Source organism: Apteryx rowi, unplaced genomic scaffold (genome assembly GCF_003343035.1).
Source record: "Apteryx rowi isolate R43461 unplaced genomic scaffold, aptRow1 scaffold_317, whole genome shotgun sequence".
NCBI classification, from domain to species: domain Eukaryota; kingdom Metazoa; phylum Chordata; class Aves; order Apterygiformes; family Apterygidae; genus Apteryx; species Apteryx rowi.
In genome coordinates this window covers 580159-600168 of record NW_020449608.1, presented here as the reverse complement: position 1 = coordinate 600168, position 20010 = coordinate 580159, and the positions used below count along the sequence as shown (strand labels likewise).

Below are 20010 nucleotides of genomic sequence, written 5' to 3'. Positions count from 1 at the left end.
GCTCCTGATTCAGCTGCTGTTAAATAAAGGGACCTTGTAGCTCTGTAAGGTCATGGTCAGAGACTTAGGTCTTACTTGGATTGATGATGAAAGTTGGTGTTATCTTCTTATTATAGCATATTCTGCCTTATCTTCTTACACTACTATGGTGGTACATTTTGTAATTAGAACAAGTATAATGAGAACAGAGCTTTAATTTTGAAATTCAATAGAACCAAACCAGATTTCCATTGATCTGAAGAAGAAATACCTCATTTCCAAATCCAGAGGACTGCTGGTGGGAGGGACAGGCCTACTCGCCATGTGGAGAGGAAGAAGCTGTGGGAAACACACTCTAGCTATTGTCTGTCATCTAGGGGAAGTAATGAGGGCAGCAGACAGGAGGACGCTGGAGCCAACACATACGGCACAGACAGCAGAGGCTAACAGACACACAGAGCATCATCTTCATCTCAGGCCATAAAACCACTTCCCTCCCCTGTCTTGACAGCCAGGTTGACCGTAATGCCTACAAAGCATGACTGACTAATAACGGCCAGGCAAGCAGCCAGCACAGTTGTTATGGCTGGGTCCTGATTACATAATTAGTTTGTGACTCAACACGTGAGACCAAAAGCAGCCTTAATTACCATTTCTGCCATCCTTCTTCTGCTCGCTTACTGGCTTCACCCACTTGCAGTGTCTTCTCCAAAGCAGCACGGCGGGAGCTCCTTGAGGGCAGGGCACTGCTTTCCGGGTGGTTTCTCCACCAGAAGATAACCAGGATAACGGGGCCACAATTCGCTCTGGCTGCTGGAGTATCCTTGAAACACAGAAAAAGGASGTGATTAATAACACACTGTTGTTCTAGTAATAGCAGAGTGCTAAAATAGTACGTGACACTGAGCCAGCTTGCCACTTCTCACCACTCTTCTCCTTCTGAGCCCCTGCAGCCTGCTTCCATGTACACGGTCTGCTCAGGGGAGCAGAGGGACAGCACGGCCCCAAGCTTATTAAACAAACCCGCCAGAAAAACGCTCCATGCACAAATGAGTCTTTCTGCCATCTTCAAGCATGACAATAAGCTTAATTCAGCTTCCATAAACCAAAAGACCGGCTTAGGAAAGAAACCAACAATTTTCATTTCATTTTGCTTTTTTAAAATAGACCCTCTGGTCTGAGTCTTGGGGATTTTGCATTCTTTTCACTTTCTTGTGCTTTCTTTTCAGCCAGAACTTGTTTGGAGACAGAGGCTAATAATTTGATGTCACCTGGCCCAGAGACTGAGCCTTGAAGAAGAACAGCAGACACAGTGACCCTGGTGGTAAAAACAAAATATGGAGCCTGGTAACAGTGAGTGGCCAGGCCAAAGGGGCTTGCGCTCCTTCGGCAGGTCCGATACTACACGCTTTGCCTCTCTGTGCTCTTCCCCACTGCCACCGAACCTGTTGCTTCTTGGGAGGGATTAAAAGAAAAAAAAAAGTTAATTTCCTTGAAGGCCAGGATTTGTGTCAGCCTTGAGAATATGTCCCCAAGCAAATCCATGTTTACCTAATGAATTAACTGAAAAGGAGCAAAAGTCACTTGTGGGTAAAGAAGTGATAAGCTGAAGTATATCAGAGGTAGTTAGCCTGCTTTCACAACTGGGGTCACTGGTTACCAACCAAAATTTTGGCAAAAAAGAGTTTACTAGTATCCCCCCCACCGAAGCCTGGTTACACCCGTCTCCGCCATTTTGTGGCGGGGCAGAACCAGAGGAGGGGGAAAGGGGCTCAAATCAAGATGCCCGTGAGGCTCTTCCCCGGCTTCGGGGCGCTCCGCCATAACTGCCCTAACAGCCGTAACAGCCGCTGCGCTTCTGCAGGGCGAGTCAGGGCTGCCAGGCCTCACTCAGCCCCATCACGACCACAGCCCGGCCGTGAGGCTGCAGCGGCTGTTGCCACATTAAAGGTGACGCCAAGCCGGCCGCGCATGCGTGCCTGTGTCACGCTGCGAAATGGCGGCGRGGGCCGCACGGCGGCGGCTGCAGCAGCTGGCTTGTTTCACTGGCCACCAGCCAGGCAGTGTGGGCACACGGACCTACCTCCCTGGCACGCAGCAGGCAGGACAGGTAATGAATTCACTGAGAAAAGGTTCAGGGCTGGGCTCAGTAACACATTTTCTTTTACAGACAATGGAGGTTTTCATCAGATGGCACAAAGATCCCGGGGAGCTGGAGCCCCAGATTCCTCCCTGGCCAGGAGGGGCCCTGATCTCTCGGACACAACCTAACGCCCGGGCTTGTTCCCATACACACAGTCATGCTTTAACTTCACCTCCTCCCCAGTCATGGGTCCCTCTCTTACCAGGTGCCCAATGCACACCAGGGAGAGGAGACCTCTCTCCCCAAGGGAGACGGACCCCGCAGCCCCCGGCCACCAGCCACGGCGAGGAACCGGGGCCGCGGTGAGGCAGGCAAGGGGCCGCAGCAAGGGGCCAGCATCACTGGCGGCCCTGGGCTGTGTGTGTGGCCTGCAGAGAGTGAGCCCAGCACGGGGGGAAAAGGCAAGGAAACCGGCCTCCGGTTTGCTCCTTTTTGCTGGGGTGAAGAAAACACAATTTTATATGCGCCTCTGCAAGCAGCAGGGGACTACCCAAGCAGGGTACCCAAACATGGAGGGAAGAGCGTTACTGCCATTCGTCTTTTTCAAATAATATTACAGCCTGATCGCTATGTTCAGTTCCCTAAAACATCCAATATAAAAACAATGCAAAGAATGGGGTTTTCATTTATTCAGCCACTCAAAGTGGATACAGATATAGTTTCTAAAAGCCCAAAGAACAAAAACAATACCTGCCCCTTGACTGTGTCAACAACTACATTCATTACTGCTGGAGGAGTTCTCATGTATCTACATAAAGGTTGGTTACTTCTTCGTATAATGCAATATGACTGCGTAGATATCCTTCTAATTACAGATCATTCTAAGATCTCTGCATAGCTGTGCCTTAGGGTCTGAATTTATGTTTAAATTAAGATATGCCTAAAACCACTATGATTCCGAAGATAACCTCAAAAAAATTGCCTGGAGTGTAGGAATCCCAATAATGTCTATGTGAGACTGTAGACAATCTGAAACAGTAGCTCTAGTACCAAAGGGAAGGTGGAATCTGGCCTTCCTGTATCTTTCTGAGGCCTCGAGATGACACTGATGAGCTACTCCCCAGCTGATAGTTTCAGCAGTTACATTGTGCTAACACGCACTCTGGGTGAAACGTAGGAACAGAAAGGGGGATGGGACTGCAGTGGAAACTCTGACTGCAGTCAAGGATTGCTGAGATGAGCAATATCCAAAGCAAACATCTCCCCATGCTGCCTCCAGTGCAGTTTTAAGTCACCTTGTATCACAAAACAAAGATATGTCCTCTCTTGATTATGGAAACTCTTAATGTCCCAGACACTGAAATCAAAATCCTCCTCCTACCCTTGCCTGAAGCTTCAGCTATCAAAGCTCAGCTGTCAAATCCATCTGATCTATATGGGGTGTCCTGTAATGGCCCCATTACTCTCTTTAGAGCGCAGGATTGTTAAACAGAGACATTTGAGACAGCGCAGAATGGACTACAGATACGGGAAAATAACCCAAGTTGGTTGGAACTGAGAGGCAATCCAAGAGGCAGGGTGTAGGAACACGTAATTCTGCAGCTTCTACCACTTAATGAAAACATATGACAAAGAGCATAGGCTAATGTTTATAGAGTACTTTGCAGATAAGACATTTCAGTTATTAAGTTATCAGACTGCACTGATAACTTCAAAAGGAAGAAAATTGAGATAGTCCTATGTAGACTGAATGAAAATGAAAAGAAGCCAGCAGAGCAGGATTCCATGCTGACTTGCTCCAGACTTCTGTATGCATTCAAAGCAAAATACAATCTTCTTGCATTATTTAAAAATGAGTACATTTTAAAGAAATGGTGTTTCTCTTACTAAGACAAATGCAAAAGCAGTTTGTCAACAAAATCACAGAATGACCCAGTTTGGAAGGGACTTCAGGGAGTCTCCAGTCCAGCCTCCTGCACGAAGGAGTGTCAACACTGAGTTCAGATCAGGCTGCTCAGAGCTGTGTCCAGTTAGTCTTGAAAATCTCCAAGGATGGAGACTGCACAACCTTCTGGGCAACTTACTGCACTGCCCAACTGACCTTATGGTGCAAAATCAGAATCTCCCTGGTTTTCAGATATATTCAGATCTTGCCAAAAACACAGACGCTCCCTGGATCACAATCAACCTTTGAATAGGCTCAGAAGCAGAGGCTACAGTATTTCTATTTTTTAAGCCTTTCCATGATAACAATGTTATCTGGTTAGTAGGCACTGCTCCCATGTAGTTTGCTATTAGGAAAGAAGCATGCTCAGTAATAGATAAGCCATACTTACCACTTTCAGTGTATTAGCCGAGTACCTTCCCTGTGTTTCAGCTCTGAACTTATATGCATCCCCGTGATAGAGAACGCCAATGAGCAGCAGTAGAGCGCTCTGTGGAGAGGTGCTGATTGGGTCCTGCCCTGTACCTGATTATGCGCAGCATCTGATTGCTCTCCAAGCGTAAATGATTGGGATATAAAGAAGATGATAAGCAATTTATTGTTCAGTTTTACTTAAACTTCTTAAGTGCTCTCATCCCATCCCCCAGCAATGTTGGGATCTTTTCAGAACTTCATTTCTGATCTCATTTCAGGCTTCATACGTAAACTGCTGCTTAAATTCAGCTCTAGTTTATGTCAGCATGTGCTTTGCTGAATAGGGTGTAAGTAGTAACAGAAATGAAATACAGAGTTAGGTGCTGCTTGATGTGGACTTTCTGTGTCATTTGGGAACCTAGAGTTAGTCTTCAGACCTAAATCTCTATCTCTTTCTCATGCTAATTCCAGTTCTTTACGCGACTCTTATTATTAAGTCATCCAAGAGCAGCAAACATTTGCAGCTCTACAGTGATTCCCAAACACTGGCTGGTGTAATTATAAAATTATCTGGGTGCAGATTTATCTGGAGAGGGTGAGCCCTAGGCGAATGTGGGACCCTCCCTTCTCTACTCCTTCCCCCAATCAGTGCAGTACACAGACGCCTGGCCCAGATTGGGGCCATGCTCACCCACAACATTGTCATGAGGGAAACTTAACTGCTATTCAGGTAATCAAGTGACAATAATGTGGATTGGAATGCTTATTTTGGAATTAAACCTTTCAAAGACATGACAATTATGGGTATTAGCACAGGAATTACATTACCTTTGGTCTTTTTTGCAATAAATGAAATCTCTGGAAAACATTGCCAGGTTTAATCCGTTGTAGAAAAATCTTGTGAGCTATCCGATGTGACATAGATCATGCAGGTCTCTCTTAAGAAGCTATAAATAATCCTAAACTCAGTAAGAATTGCATTTTCTGTGCATTCCAGTTACAGAATAACCCAGCCATCTCTTCTTGGCTACCTTCTGAAGCAGCCTGTGAAGCAGCACATGCTTGAAGTAAAGTCACATTTAAAAATAAGATTCTTGTTTTCAGTGACCAAACTGAAAGAAATGGGAATTTAAGATCTTTTCAGCCTAAACTGAAAAAGAGATTTGGATGGGTATTTGGAGGGAGGGAAGCTCATTTTGAAATAAAATATTTTGTTTAGAGAATTTTTTTAAAGAAATGTTTTCTGCAGAAAAAGTCTAAATGGAAAGTTTGGGAACTTTGAACTGACCTCTTTTTTAATAAGGCAAAGCTATTAGCTAAATTTTATCTGAATTCTCAAATATTTTTAACACCACCACCACCACCATCCCCAGAAGTACTATTTGGAATGACTCTAGTTTTTAGGAAAAAAACATCCACTTCTAGCCTCCATGTCTAGAGAGGTTATCAGCTCTTTAGCAAACGCCAGTCATATGTGGATGGTAGAGCAGACCTGCACACAGCCAGTTTTGTCCAGGTTGCTTGAAGATGGCAGGAGTTTTGGCATGGTTTTTCATACTTTGTCTATGCCTGAGTTACGAGTAAAGGAGAAACTAGTCCACAGCAGGCTGGCTGGAGCTTGCAGTGATATCCTTGTCGTATTTTCATTCCACACAAACAAGCCAGGAACATCATAGCATATGCATATAATAAAAATGCGGCTCGTGGGTATCTAATCTTATCTTGCCATTCTGTGTGTGTTTAAGCACTATTAAAAAGAAAAAAAAAAAACGAGCACACTGCAAATCTAAAGTTCTTTATTACACATCGGACTTGCGCTGCCCTGTATTTTATCTGAACAGTTACATTGCAGCTTTTACCCTGCAGGATCCCGCTGACTAAACTGCAGTGACCCTAGGCCAGGAAGTCACAACTGGAGGGAACCAGCCAACCAGCCATAAAAACAAAGTAAGGCAAAGGAAATGATACAGCACTTGGAAAATTCCTCACTCTCACAAGAAGGTATTACAGAGGATTTAATGCCTGTGCACAGTGGAGAGAGCATCTACTTTTAAAGTATCATCTGGAAAACTCCTTGCACAAGAAACTTCATAGTACTCATCTCACTGGGGTTGGAAGGGATGTAGCACTTAGGGATTATTTCTGGGTGCATGTAAGGAGAGATCTTTCATGACCACAGAGCCATCCCTCAGATAGATTCTCTCCTAGAGGAGATGGTCAGTTTTGCAAACATTCCTTATTTTAGTGTAGCAAGGAGGGAGAAATCCATGTTTTCCCCTCCCATGCATTTTAATAATCAAAATGTTTTTTTTCAAAGCAGCTGAAGCAACATGGTGAGGCTTCGTATGATTTCGGAAAAAGAGGGGTTAGCAATGTTCTGGGAAGGCCCAGTGGATAATTCAGAGCAGGATGGCCTTGTTTGGCTTTTGGCTTTTCTTTGCCCCTCAGATGAAGCCATATGGCTGTAAGAACATGGGATCAAAACCACTGCTGGTCAATCTGAATGGGAGAGTGAGTTGGGTCACAGTATGTGCTGACTGATCTGAATTACAGGGGTAAACTGGAAAAAAGAAAAGACTTTACTTGCTGTTAAATATATTCTTTACCTGTTTAACATGCTAAATGTAAAAACTATTCCAGCTGAAATATAGTAAAAGTAATTTGTCAAAAATACAGAGTTTACGAGAACTTCCTCCCCATAATTCAAATCTTGCCAAAAACAAATAAAAAAATTAACTGCCTGTGGTTAGACCCCACTGCCCTGAGAAGCAGCATGTTTCATAAATAGCCTAAGCTTGGCAGAATTCTTCATGTGAGGTACGCTAGCAGGGACAAGCCAATTACAGCCCAACAATCGGAAATGATTTAGTTTTTACTACTATTACATTTTTATTACTGCCTTGAAGAAGTCATTTGCACCCGTCCAATTCAGAAGAGTTCGCTATTTGCTTGTATAACCCACACAGTCACATTTTCAGTGTGTCTAACGTGTCTCCCTTGCTGGTCTTTTCACTACCAGTGCTTATAGGGAGAGCTATGCTCTAGAGATGGGTGAGAGAAGGAACAAATATTAATTATTAATATTTCCTATGAGGAAACTAGAAGGAACAGCCTACTGGCTGTTTACTCTGTTTCTTTGGGTGTAAAAATCCAGCTGGGCACCACTAAAAGAAGAGGCTACTTTCCAAAGCCTGAGAGTTGGCAGGTGCTAAAGAAGTATATGCAGGCATTTGTTCAGACAAGCTAGGCTGCACTGCTTGCTAATAAAAGAGTAGTCAACCTGCAGTGTGAACAGTACCTGGCTTTGCCCCTAAATAGGCGGATTTTTCTTAAGAAATAACCTAGTGGGGCACAGGTGGGTTGGCGTTTTTCCTTCCTGCCACACCACCTTTCATGTACTATACACTCTTCCCGTGCTCGCCATCCTCCAGCATTACAACTGCTGCATGACCCAGGACACTGGGCACCAAGCAAAGCTGTAGCTGGGCTTAGCCATGGCGCATGGCTCTCCTCAGCCATTTCCTCCCGTCCTTGACAAAAGCATGAGGTAGGTCCTGCTTTACAGAAGCCTCTGTTTGATGCAGTAGCATCTTATACATGGTGGTACCCACATAAGCGACCCTCACCTTTAGTCCTCCCTCCTGCCCCACCTTCCAGCCCCTCCATAAATTGCCTGCTCCACTTAGGATGCCTAGAAAACAGACCAGGAAAATGGGTTTCACTTAAAAAGCAATGCATGATAGGGGGAAAAGTAACATTTCAGTTGGACCTGGTCTGCAATCCAGTTCACCGTGCAGCTGTACAACACTTTTGTTGGTGCGGAGCAGGAGCAGCACAGGGTGAGGACATGGGGGGGGTGCACTGAGGAGAGAGAGGGAAGTGTTGGGGCACTGCATGCAGGAGACACCCAGCAAGGCTGGGGAGCAGGAGCTGCTGGTGGCAACAGGGCAGGGGCCTCTCCCCAGGCCCTTTCCATAGTGCCTGAGCAGAGCCAGGCTGGGGACGATGACTGGGGCTCACCATGGGCCCGGGCCCACCAGGCACAGCCGTGGCTCCAAAGCTGAGCTGGGGGCCTTGGTGGTGGCAGCCAGGTGCAAGGCTGGGCTTGGGCATGGCTGCAATGTAGCTCAGGCAGGGGACAAGGGTGAGGGCCTGAGCTAAATGCCGCTCCCCAGCAAAGGGGGCCAGGGCCCACTGCTCACAGCTCCTTCTTGCAGCAGGCAGACCCAAGGCCCCAGGCTGCACGACATCAGAGATGGCCTTGAGCCCAGCGAGGCATGCAGGCCCTGACACAAAGATAATTTAATCTGGAATTGTCACGGAAATGTTACTTGTCCGTTTACATCCTCAAGCTAGAAGATATTCTCCTCAAACAAAGCCTTGGCTCCAGATCAGTCCACATCTTCCTGCTGAACAATTTGTTATGATTTTTAGCCACCAAGTGGCCTCAGCCACTGCTGTGCTTTATTTCCAAGTAAGGCAAGTAGCAGTTCTATTGCAATCCAGTGGATTCTGCTATGGGCAACCTGTAACCCCCTTGAACCTCACCTCCTCAATCAGCTCTCCAACCTCCAAAGGGAAGCACCCTTGGAAGCCAGCACCAATAGGATCTGTGATACACCGCTCTCAGGTAGCCCTGAGTTTTTTAATGGATGTTATCCAGTAACTCAGTGGAGGTAGCTGAACGCACAGCACTTCAAAATATGGAGTCACTTATCCAGGGGCCTTAAAATACCAAGAGCATCTGTGAACTTAAATTCTTCACTTTTGGATCCCATTACAAAAACTTGATCAGAGGTGCTTCCGGCCTGAATCTGTTCCCATGTTACAGATGTGCCATCCCATCTTCAGCTGGCATTTCTTTGCTGCTTAAATTGCTGCAGTCACAGCTAATACGATGTCACGCTTTAAAGCAAGGTTCCTTACCCTGCACTGCCCACAGTTCCTGCAGACATTTGGTAAGGGGGTGAGATGCTAGTGATGTTGGGACCTCAGACTGGCCTGTGCCTCCATGTCCTCTTGCTCTTCCCTTGGAAGCACCTGGGGCAGAGAAAGCCTGCCTGCCTGCCATTTCCCTCGCTATCTTAGAAACCATGCGGAGAATGGCTCAGAAGGCTTGTAGGAGGAAACAGGGCCTGGGGAATCCACTCACAGGAAGCATCCTGAGGCAGCCCAAGGAAAGGCCTAGAAGCCCTGCTGTGTATATTTTACCCTGGAGTAAGTGGGGTCAGTATACTCAGTAGCTTGTGTAGGCCAAGCTCTTTGCACACTGGCAGGGGTTTTGCCTGCACCCATCCATCACTGCTGATTTTTTCCCCTCAGAAATTCTCATCATCCTCATTCTGTTCCCCCTCCCACATGTTCAGGACTGAGGTCATGTCACTAGTTCCCTGGGTTCCTCTCTGTACTGGGGTCACCCCTCCTATCCCTCCCTCCCCCATATCGAAGTCCCTCATTTCCCATCCCCTCCCCAGCCTCTGAGTTGGCAACCTGAGGCAAACAGTTCGGGATGGCGATGCCATAGGACACCACGTTTACGTCTCTGAGAACCTACAGCCTTCTCACATTTTCAGCTTTACAGGCCCTGCAGCTTCAGCCAGCTGAGCTCATGACTAACACCAGAGGACCCTGACAGCTCCCCATTTCACTCCACATGCTGTGTGCTCCTTCTTTCCATCCCCTTCTACCACACAGGAGTTGATTCTTGAGTTGAGCTGCCATTTGTGGATGAATCTGTTTTGCCAGTATTTGCAGCTTCATGGGGAGATAGACCAGGCTGAGTAAGAGACAGCTTTGATTTCTCTTGGCTTCTGATCCATGCAACTACAGACCTCATGGACGCACTAGTCAAATGCAAGTCGTCCTCTGAGGCCTTTTCTCTCTTATTCCCCTGTGGTTCTCTGCTTTTCACCAGAAGCAATGGGATCCTGACCACTGTTTAGGACATGACCCGAAACTGGGAGCTGAGTAGCTCCACTGCTAGAGAGTTACTCTTTTAATTCCCAGAAAAGAAGTCCATTTCCCACTCCTAGAGAAGCTACTGCCTCCATTGTAAGCAGGCTGGCTTTGTTTCATGATGAATTTGTTTCTCTAGGGAAGGCTAAACCCTGGGTTTCCTTCCATAGCCATTTTTACAGTCACTTCCCTCTTCAAAGTTACATTTCTGGTAAACCTTTATTACTAAAGAATGCCTTCAGGGATATTTCATGTGCAAAGCTCAAACAGTTCCAGTTTTACCTGGCACCTCCATCAGCAACACATTTTTTCCAAAGGGAATTTATTGCTTTTGTAAAGCAGCTTTCTGGACTGAAGTCCTCCGTTTATCTCCACAGCCGATACAGCAGATTGTACCCAGTAATTTTCCCTGCATCTGTGAGTAGGGGCACCTCCATAGCTGAGGACAGTTCAGTCTTATCAGTGTCACTAGGCAGTGCCTTAATCGCTGGGAAAAGCATTGCCTCCTTTTTCAAAAATGGAGTGTGTGCAGTCATCCAAATGCAATGCTCAAAACAGGGGGCCACTACAAATGGGACACCCTCTGGGCATGCCAAGGAGCTCTGGCAGAAAGAGTCTGGGCAGAAAATGGCACTACATTTGGAAAAGGGCCTGGAAGCTGCAGGCTGGGGATCTGTCACAAGCTCCTGTTTTGCTGTGATGCAGTGAAGTTCCATTTTACGGTTTAGGCAAAATTAATCAGCACCTTGACCTGAAAAGCAGGAGGTGCCACACCTGACGGTGTGCTCCTATCCCCAACTATCACAGTCCTGAGTGCTCATCTGACCCCATGATAAACAGATCCAACTCACAAAAGGGCATAAGATTAACACAGAAAAAAAGGGACAGTTGTTTTGACTGGACTGGCAAGTATCTGCTTCAGCCTGTGATGAGACGTGCCAGTGCTGCCACATAGGAGAGGCTGGCACAGGACCTCTGCACATCTTTCAGTGCCTGCAACATGTTCACATCCAGCTGACCTTCTCACCCAAGCCTAACCTCGTGGCTCCCTGGATGCTTCTCTGGGTAGCTGTACTGGCTAAAACTGCTCCTGGTCTATCTTGCTAGGGTATTTTTCAGCTTGTTCAGCTTCCTGTTTAGCACCACAGCTGTGGCTTGGTGCCACAAGCAGCAGCAGGTTGGGGCAGGAATGCCTTTAGCCTACTCACCGGTGGAACTTGATCCCATGAGCTGCCTGCTCTTCTTCCTGCCTTGTTAGCCTTTGGCCTCTCTGCTGAAACGGTGAGTCCTGCTCTGCAACAGTGAGCCTGGGAGTGATATTGGCCTTCTACATATCACACCGAGACATCAGGATCCATTTTGCTTTTTAGCAGACTGCCAAAAGGCGAAGGTAAGGTAATGATCTGCAATTGCTGCAGACAAGGACAGTGTTTCAATTAGTAACATAAAAGGGATGTGTAAGGGAAAGAAAGTTTCATGTATCATTCACCTGCTGCATTAGTCATACCGCTGGAGAGCAAACTGGATCAGGAGTAAAAAGATAAAACTGAAGATAAAGTAGTCTCTGTATATGAGGAGGTAGATCAACACTGCCCCCACAGGAAAACCTGGCATGCAGGTAAGTGAGCAGGCCACGTGTTCAGCCTGCACTTCAATTGAACCTGCACTGGCACCTGAGGCAGGCAGAACTCTCTGTACCTCCCCACCACCCTGACATTTCCCTGCAGTCTCTATAGGTGATGGAGTAACGCAAAACTGGCTGGTAGGGTTGTAAGTTACTGGCATGGGGCTGAGCAAGCAGTGACCACATAAGGAAATGGGGACTGAAAACCAAGGGATAAGAGATTTACTTGCTTGTCTAAGAGGTATAAAACACCTTCACACTGGTTTTATTTGAGCAATTGACCAAGACGCTACAGAGTTGAGTGGCAATACAAATACATAGCTCTGAAATAACACAGCCAGCTGTTCCTCCCAGATGTTTCTTATCCATAGAACAATCCCACGCATGCCACTTTAGTTCATGCACCTTTGAGCATTATAACTTCATTGTAATTCCAAAAAGACATCACATTCTCACAGAAACACAGGCTGGCCCATACCCCTTTGTATTCATTCCCATGCACAAATATCTACTCAACTGGTCACACAAGGCAATTGCAAGTTCCTACAGCAGTAGGAACTTTAACAGTGACATTTGAGTCCTAGGTCTACATAGTAAAAATAGAATGGTAATAAAACCAGCATGGGAAGCAGACTATAGCCTGACTCACTGACACAGTCCTGTCACACCATCAGCTTTTTGGAGACAGAGGACAAGGAGTGCAGAGAGTTGCACCCCACACTGAAAGTGTGTGGGGGTTCTGTGGCAGATGAAAATTTCTCACTTTCAACTTGATCCACCATTAAAAATAAACCTAGCCAGTGTCATTCTGCAATCAAACAGGTTTTATTGAGCTCTTTATATTGTACAGTGAACATTTGTGCAATGAATAGAGCAGAGTATTGATTTCTCCCCCCTCCTGAAAGCATCAAAAGACTTCTCTTTGTCATTGTAGTATATTGATACTACACAGTCAGAAAGGCTGTTGGATGCCACTGGCAATGCTAGGCAATTCCTAACAGTAAGTATGCTGGGTGAAGCTCACGACAGCAAGCAGAGGTTTTCAAAAACCATTTAGTGATGAGCTTGGTCTGCAAATGAGACTGGTCCAGCTGCTTAGAGGAAACGCAGCTATATGGAGTTCTGGAGTCCACCACAGCTTGGGGAAGGAGTGGGAAATAATCTTGGTCACTACAACTTCAGAATGCTCCTTAAGTCATTTCCTGTTAATTCCTTGCAGAATATTATACAGATTTTATTAATTGTCTTCATGTGAGAAAGTAAAAGCATTTTTGCAGAGCCAAGAGTAAACCAAAAGGACTGATATTCTCTTGTATTGACATACAAATAGAGCACAAAATGTTGATATATACATATCCATGTGCAAAATAGTTTTCAGGCCTATGGTCAGCATTTGCTTAATCAGCACAGGTAAAACAGAAGATGCAGGCACTAAATTCAGAAAAAAAATATATATTTCCATTCAAGCTTTGGACTTAAGCTTTGGGTTAAAGATCAAATAAACAAACTGCAAAGCCTTTCTTGGTCCTCACAGTATTTGAAACAGAGATAAGGCAAACATGAATACAGCCCTACCACTACTAACTAGGACCAGGTTAGTAAGAATGTTCTTACACATGTGGAAAAGCATTGTGCTCATCAGCTTTTGCACCAGAGGAACTTCAGCTTTGCAGGACTCCCTGTCCCCTTCTCCTTGCTGCCACTAAAGGAAAGAGCTCTGGAAAGTTTTTCAGTCATTCATCAACTCAATTTCCCCAATTACTCTCATCAAACAGGGTTGCTACTTTGAATAAAAGTGGCTGGTGACCACCATTTCCTCCTCGTGCCAGTTTAGAACAGGGAAACAGTGCCATGCTCAACAAACTGCATGTGCACAGCAGATACGCAGGATAGAGGTTTATCGTCTTGCAGTAATTCAGAGCTTACTTGGATTGCTTTATTCTCATATCCCTTCTTCCTTACCAGCTCTAACCAACCCTTCTTTTTTTCACATCAGCAGTACCACCTGTTTCTTCCATGACATGGAAGAGATTACTAATGGAGCAAACTAAGATCTTTATACTTTTCTCTGTGTCGCAGGTAAAGCCACCCATTATTCTTCTGCTGCCCCAACTCTTAACACAGTGACTTTATTTCTTTTATGTACTGCTGTTCTGAATAGCAACTTTGGGAATCTCCTTCTATCCTCCTCCTACTTCTTGCTGAATTCAGTTATCCTGGGACATGGAGCTTTTACAAGCACAAAGGTGAAAGAAAAAAAAATCCTAAATGCTTAAGCCCCTTCCCCCAAAGGAAAGGTCAGATGGAAAATGGGGAGAAATCAGATAAAGGCAAGTGAAGTGAATTTTCCAAGAGCAGCAGTTATGCCAAAAATTTAGCAGCAGTGACAGCTACAATGGCAGCACACACTTCAGTTAGTGGCATCTAGTGAAGTACACAGGTTCTCTTACAAGTGTGGGAATCAAAGAATGAAGTGAAAATGTAAGTAATCAAAGAAAACAGTCTTCCTCAGCCTTCCCTGTAAATTAGAATAGGTATGAAAATATGGCTGAGAACGGTATTTGAAATCACTGGGAAAGGGGTTTACAAGCTTAGCTGAAATAATAAGGTCTTTAGGGATGTAACTGACTATTCACAGACCTGTCTACAAAAGCATAAAGGATGTTAAAAATGATAAAAGCAATGACTATGTTCTCAATTGTCTGAAATTATTTACAACTCCTTGGGGAAAGTATCTCAAAAATACAGTTTGTAAGATGATTTACTAGGCTGTGCCAAATAGCGACAGATATAAGACAGAGCTGTCCAGCTTGGAAAAGCTGATCCAGATTCAAAAGCAGCGTCCCTAACACATACACTTCTGATACATTAGTTTAGCTTTCCACTAGTCAATCAGGGCATCCAAATTGGGGTTGCAACTACAGTGAGGGGAACAATGAGGAATGAATCACCACAAAGCCTCAGGTTAAAAAAAAAAAAAAATTCCTTCAGAACCTATTAAGTTGCACATGTTTATACTTTACAGTAGTTTAGTCCAAAGCCTTAAGAAAAGTTGTCTTAAATCTTTAAACCATAGTTTAAGGCAAGTATCTCCTGGTGTAATTCACCCCATTCTACAATAGGTGTCAAAGATGAATCACTCCTGGAGGGCACTTTCTCCACTGGGTCAAACTGACAAGATTAGTCTCAATGTCTAGCTTTTACATAGATAATTTGAGGAGATTAATCCAGACACTAACAAAGACTCAGAAGATGAATCTAATTCTTTATCTGTTCTTCCTCAGTTTCAGCAGTCGTTTGGAATGTTTAGCTACGAGGGATAAAGCATCAACTCGCAGATGTTGGAATTAAAATCAATAAGGGCCATCTGCTTCCACCTAAGTCAGAGAAACAAAGTGACCTTGGTGACTCTGCCACTCCTTTCTCACCCAATCTGACTGCAACTAAGTGACCTCCAATTCCCAACCTTTCTATTTAGTCTACAGTCTCCGTTACTCACATTACTTGAGAAAACAAGTACTCAGGAAAGACCATGGGTCACGTTACTTCAGTAACAGCCCTAACCTGAAGGAACAGCCAATATCTAAGGGAATAAACTAGCTAAGGGATAGAATAAGCTTAGCAGCCATCAGCATAGCATTGAAGAGCTAACAGAAATCAGCCCGAGGCTTTTCAATCATTTCCACAAAGTTCCTAACATTCACAAAATTAAGGTGAGAGAGAAAGAAGCAGCTAGAAAACACAAACCAGCCTGTCACACTGCTGGCAGGCAAACAGTACTACTGGTGCCACTTCTGTGTCTTTGAGCTCTTGCCTCTCATCTGTTTTTCTCTCTCCTCCAGCCCAGCACCACACGAAGGCTGTGCTTGACATTCTGTGCTCAGCACTGACGCGGGGCAGGGAAGCTCCATGGTCTCCGTCCTCTGAGCACAATTCCAAAATGTAAAGCAAATTCCACTGCCACAGGGAGACCAGCAAGGTAGAAAGAAACTAATATACAGGGGTACAGGGCGTAGAGGGTGGTAACTGATTTTTAAATAAACCTTTTTAGTTTTCTCTTAGCTGATACTCAGCTTTCATTTTTTTGAGCCTTTTTTTTTTTTTTAACCTCGCTATCCTGCCAACAATACTCCCAACCTAAATAGTATTTTTCTACTTCAGTGGAAAGACAGACAAGCTAAGAGAAGTGTCACTTCTGCTGACCAAAAGTTTTGTCTCTGGAAAAAAAGCCAGTCAGAAGAAGAGGATTAAAGCATTAAGATGAAGTGGGGCTACTTTTCTCCTTTGACCATATGGTGATTCCAACCACCATTACCACCAACTAACAGGAACTGGTAGCCTGAGTACAGTAGTGTGTAGACTGGGCTGCTGGTGCCAACAAACTCTGCCATGACTACCTATGTCAAATATAACTGAAAATCCAGATAGTTCTGGAAGTGGTAAAAATTTGTAGTTACACATACCTACTGCACAGTACTCTTGTGCTTATGACAGATCACGTTCACACCATGTTGGCCAGTTACTTCCAAGCTTGGCTACAGTGAATTCAAGTAAGACTTTTTTCTGGAATAAGAAGCTACAGTTTGGAAGCACCTGAACAGGACTTAAAGACTTTACAGCTCTTGATGGATTAGCTTTGACATTTGTAAAACAGGCATAAGCAAGAGAACTTTATAAGATAAAAGCAGGGGGGAAGTGGAAGGTACTACATGTAACACAGCATGATCAAGAAAATATTAACTTTCAGGCAAGAAGTTTGATCCGATTTAATTTTTTTCATTTCATTTGTGCTTACTTATCAAGGTACAATTGAAAAAAAAGAAAGGTTGGTCTTTGCAGTGAAAGCTAGAGTTCTGTTTAAAATTAAGTCACTACTTTACATTCATCACTTCACTGTCAGGCTTCCAGTCAAGTCCGTTTAGTCTCAGAGCAGCTGGTTGAAACAAACCTTAATTCCAGCCCTCAGGATTTTCTCCTTTGTTTTGCATTGATGTCATGAAAAAAATGCTTCCCTTCTTTCTCCACCCTAAGCCCTGACACTGTTTTTTGTCTTTACACAGGTATTGTCTAACCTAACACCCTTGCACAGACAAAACTTTTCAGAGCTCTCTTGGGCCTCTGCTTCAGTAACTTTTTTCTTCATCACCTTTAATGAATCTGAAACAATGTTTTGGAAAGCCAGACTTTAAACATAACAGATAAGGAACACACCAGTTAATTTAAGTAATATTCTTACATATATATGTATATATATATATATAGGTAAAAAAATAAGTTTGTCTTAACAAGAAACATTGTGTAACCTGATTAAGAAATGAACACCCAGAAGCTGTGCAATACTGTAAAATGTGCTGGCTATATAGCTGACACGAGGATAGTAATGCTTATTTTCAGAATTAAAACAAAACAAAATCCCCCCACCCCTACCCTAGCAGCCGACTATTCTACCTAAGAAAAAATCTGATTCTTTGTTAGAGATTGCAAAATGCTGTTGAAGAGGCTCCAGGTTGCTACTTGACTTTAGCTGGACTTTCTTTCCCGTTCTCGTGCAGTCACAAAGTTAAGCAGGTCAATAGCTGTAACGATACCAAACACCATTTGCCGCTTACTGGAAGAACCATCAGTGTGATCTATATAAAAAGACAAGAAGGGGTTCTGTCTTTAGGAGGAACAAAGACACACCATTTTGTTTTAATAGCACTGTTTGTAAAACCAGGAGCGCAAGCCATCCCAGCTCTGAACACCAGGGCATGTTGGTAGAGTTAGATATCATTGATGACTTGTATATTCTGGTGGAACCCAAACGTCATCTTGATTGACAGTCACACAGGAAATGGCAAGGACTATCATTTCAGAAAGACTACTCTAAAGAAGAACAGGAGTAGAAAAGGGATATAGAAACTGAAGCATTATGGGAGGAAGGATATGGGTCCATCAGATTTATTTTTCTTTAATAGAAAGGAGAATATAAGTAAATCACTGGTTCTCAGTGAGGCACCAGTTGTACTGCTGACACCAGATTAGGCTGTGAGGCCTTCCCTGTTCTGTGCCATTGACAAGTACACGTTAATTCAACATCTCTACACAAAGTACTTCCTTTATATGGTTACATGTTAGCACTAGAACTTGCTTAATGTGGTGAAGAGAGTGAAACAGTGCTTCATATGACACATTTGCACAAAATTTTTATTTAGAGTAGCAAGGATTTAGCAGCTGCAGCAGGACCTCCATGCAGGAAGAGAACTGACTTCAGACTAACAGATGAATTCTCTCTGACAGGGCACGATGCAGCAGCAGAAAGGACAAAAAACAAATTACTGTGATACAATGTTAGGTAATAAATTCAGTATTACTGATGATGAGTAGTACAGCAACATGCACATTTTTTCCTCCAGTGAAAACCTAGAGTGGCTGTAGCTAATAATGCTACCACAACCCTGTGAACTTTTAAAAGCATATACTTGTTTAACTAGAGCATACATTGCTTCAGTGGTGGCAGTAATGGTTTTTAGCTGGTGGGAAAGGTCAACAGAAAACCATAAAGTACACTTGGGTATGTACACATATACCATTCAATACAGGTTTAAGACTTAGAACAATATTGTACAGAGCGAGAAAGTAATTACTCATTATCAAGGTAATACTAGCAAGATGAGAATATTTACTTGCTTTACATTGGAAAACCAGTAAAATAGCTATCACCTTTAAAGGACCCTGGAACTTCCTCCTGAATATCCCTTTTTATGCTCAGCCCAAGTTGCCACATGCCTGCCTCTGCCAGCATGAGGACAGCTAGTGAAATCCCTGCTGAAGACGATTGCAAAGGTGAATGGAGGAGAACACTATAGCTCATTGAAATGTTAGTAAAAGTATATATATCTATATATCTATCTCGGTCAGTGGAAGTTTGTTGCATGTTGTGACAAGTCTCTCCAATATGGTACAATAAGTGTGGGTTGCCATTCTCTCATGCCGATTTTCACAGTGGCAAAGGCCATTTTTGTCTGTTTTCCAGCAAAAAACTAGAAAGTCTCAGGGTATTAGTATTATCTTGATAATGAATAACCTCTACCATTCTTGTTGTTTATGAGACAGTTCTCTTAAACCTCCATCGCACAATGCTGCCACTGCATGCCACTATTTAGTGAGGTTTATAAAAGTTCTGGTAGGGATAGACCTCACTGTCCTCAAGGCAAGAGCTGCTCCTGTACTTTTTAGAATGACCTCCAAGATTGCTAGAGACTCTACTAAAAGCCTTGGCAAATCATTCCACAGGTGTTACTTTCCCTGTTATTTACAAAAAGGTTACTACTGATCCAAATGTGTTCAGCTTCCAGCCACTGGCTCTTGTCATGCATCTGAATGGCACCTGCTTGTTCAGTGAACTCTTATTCTAACTTCTGTTCTTATAGGGAGGTATAAAGTCAGTCCTTAACTTTCTGTTACATAGGTTGATTCAACTTTTCAAGCCCTTGGTTATAAAGCAATATATTCTAATGTGTCTTAGTTGTTTCTGTGGCTCTGCTTGAAACTTTTGCAGCTTGAAAATATTCTGTTTGAACTGGGAACCACTAGAAACAGGACATATGACATTACCAGCCTTCTATGCCACTGCCAGATACAGAGTTACTATAAAAACTTAATACAGCATCCTCCCATTTACATCCAAGAACCTTATTAACTATTTGAGCATTGCTGAATGAAGCTTATGKGATTTTTCATTTTGACCATAAGGTCTTTGACCTGGGAGACAAGTACTCTGACCCTTTATTTATGGTCTAAGTTCCTTGTTCCTCCAGTCTGGCTGTATCAAGACATTTGGTCTACATACACCCAGCTTGTTTTCTGTAATCTAGATTGCCCTGAACTTTTCATTATCTACTGCTTCTTCAATCTTTGCTTCACTGCAAACTTCCAGTGGGATTCTAGGTTTTCTTCTAGACCACCAATTAAATAAAAATGAATTGTTAGATGGCACAGGGTCAAGAGCAGATCCTTATGGAGTGCATT

General features: G+C 43.9%; 2 protein-coding genes across 5 annotated transcripts in view; both read right to left on the bottom strand.

Moving 5' to 3' along the window:
* LOC112968451 (cystathionine beta-synthase-like) overlaps positions 1-641 on the bottom strand; it is a 34441-nt gene extending 33800 nt beyond the window's left edge. Inside the window, exon 1 of the mRNA XM_026070724.1 lies at positions 630-641. Within this exon, the coding sequence (XP_025926509.1) occupies positions 630-641 (12 nt within the window). The remainder of the gene's footprint in view (positions 1-629) is intronic.
* A 12162-nt stretch (positions 642-12803) lies between these two features.
* LOC112968438 (cystathionine beta-synthase) overlaps positions 12804-20010 on the bottom strand; it is a 32472-nt gene continuing 25265 nt past the window's right edge. For all 4 annotated transcript variants that reach the window (XM_026070704.1, XM_026070706.1, XM_026070705.1 and 1 more), the window contains one exon: positions 12804-17630. In XM_026070704.1, the coding sequence (XP_025926489.1) occupies positions 17521-17630 (110 nt within the window). In that variant the 3' untranslated portion in view covers positions 12804-17520. The remainder of the gene's footprint in view (positions 17631-20010) is intronic.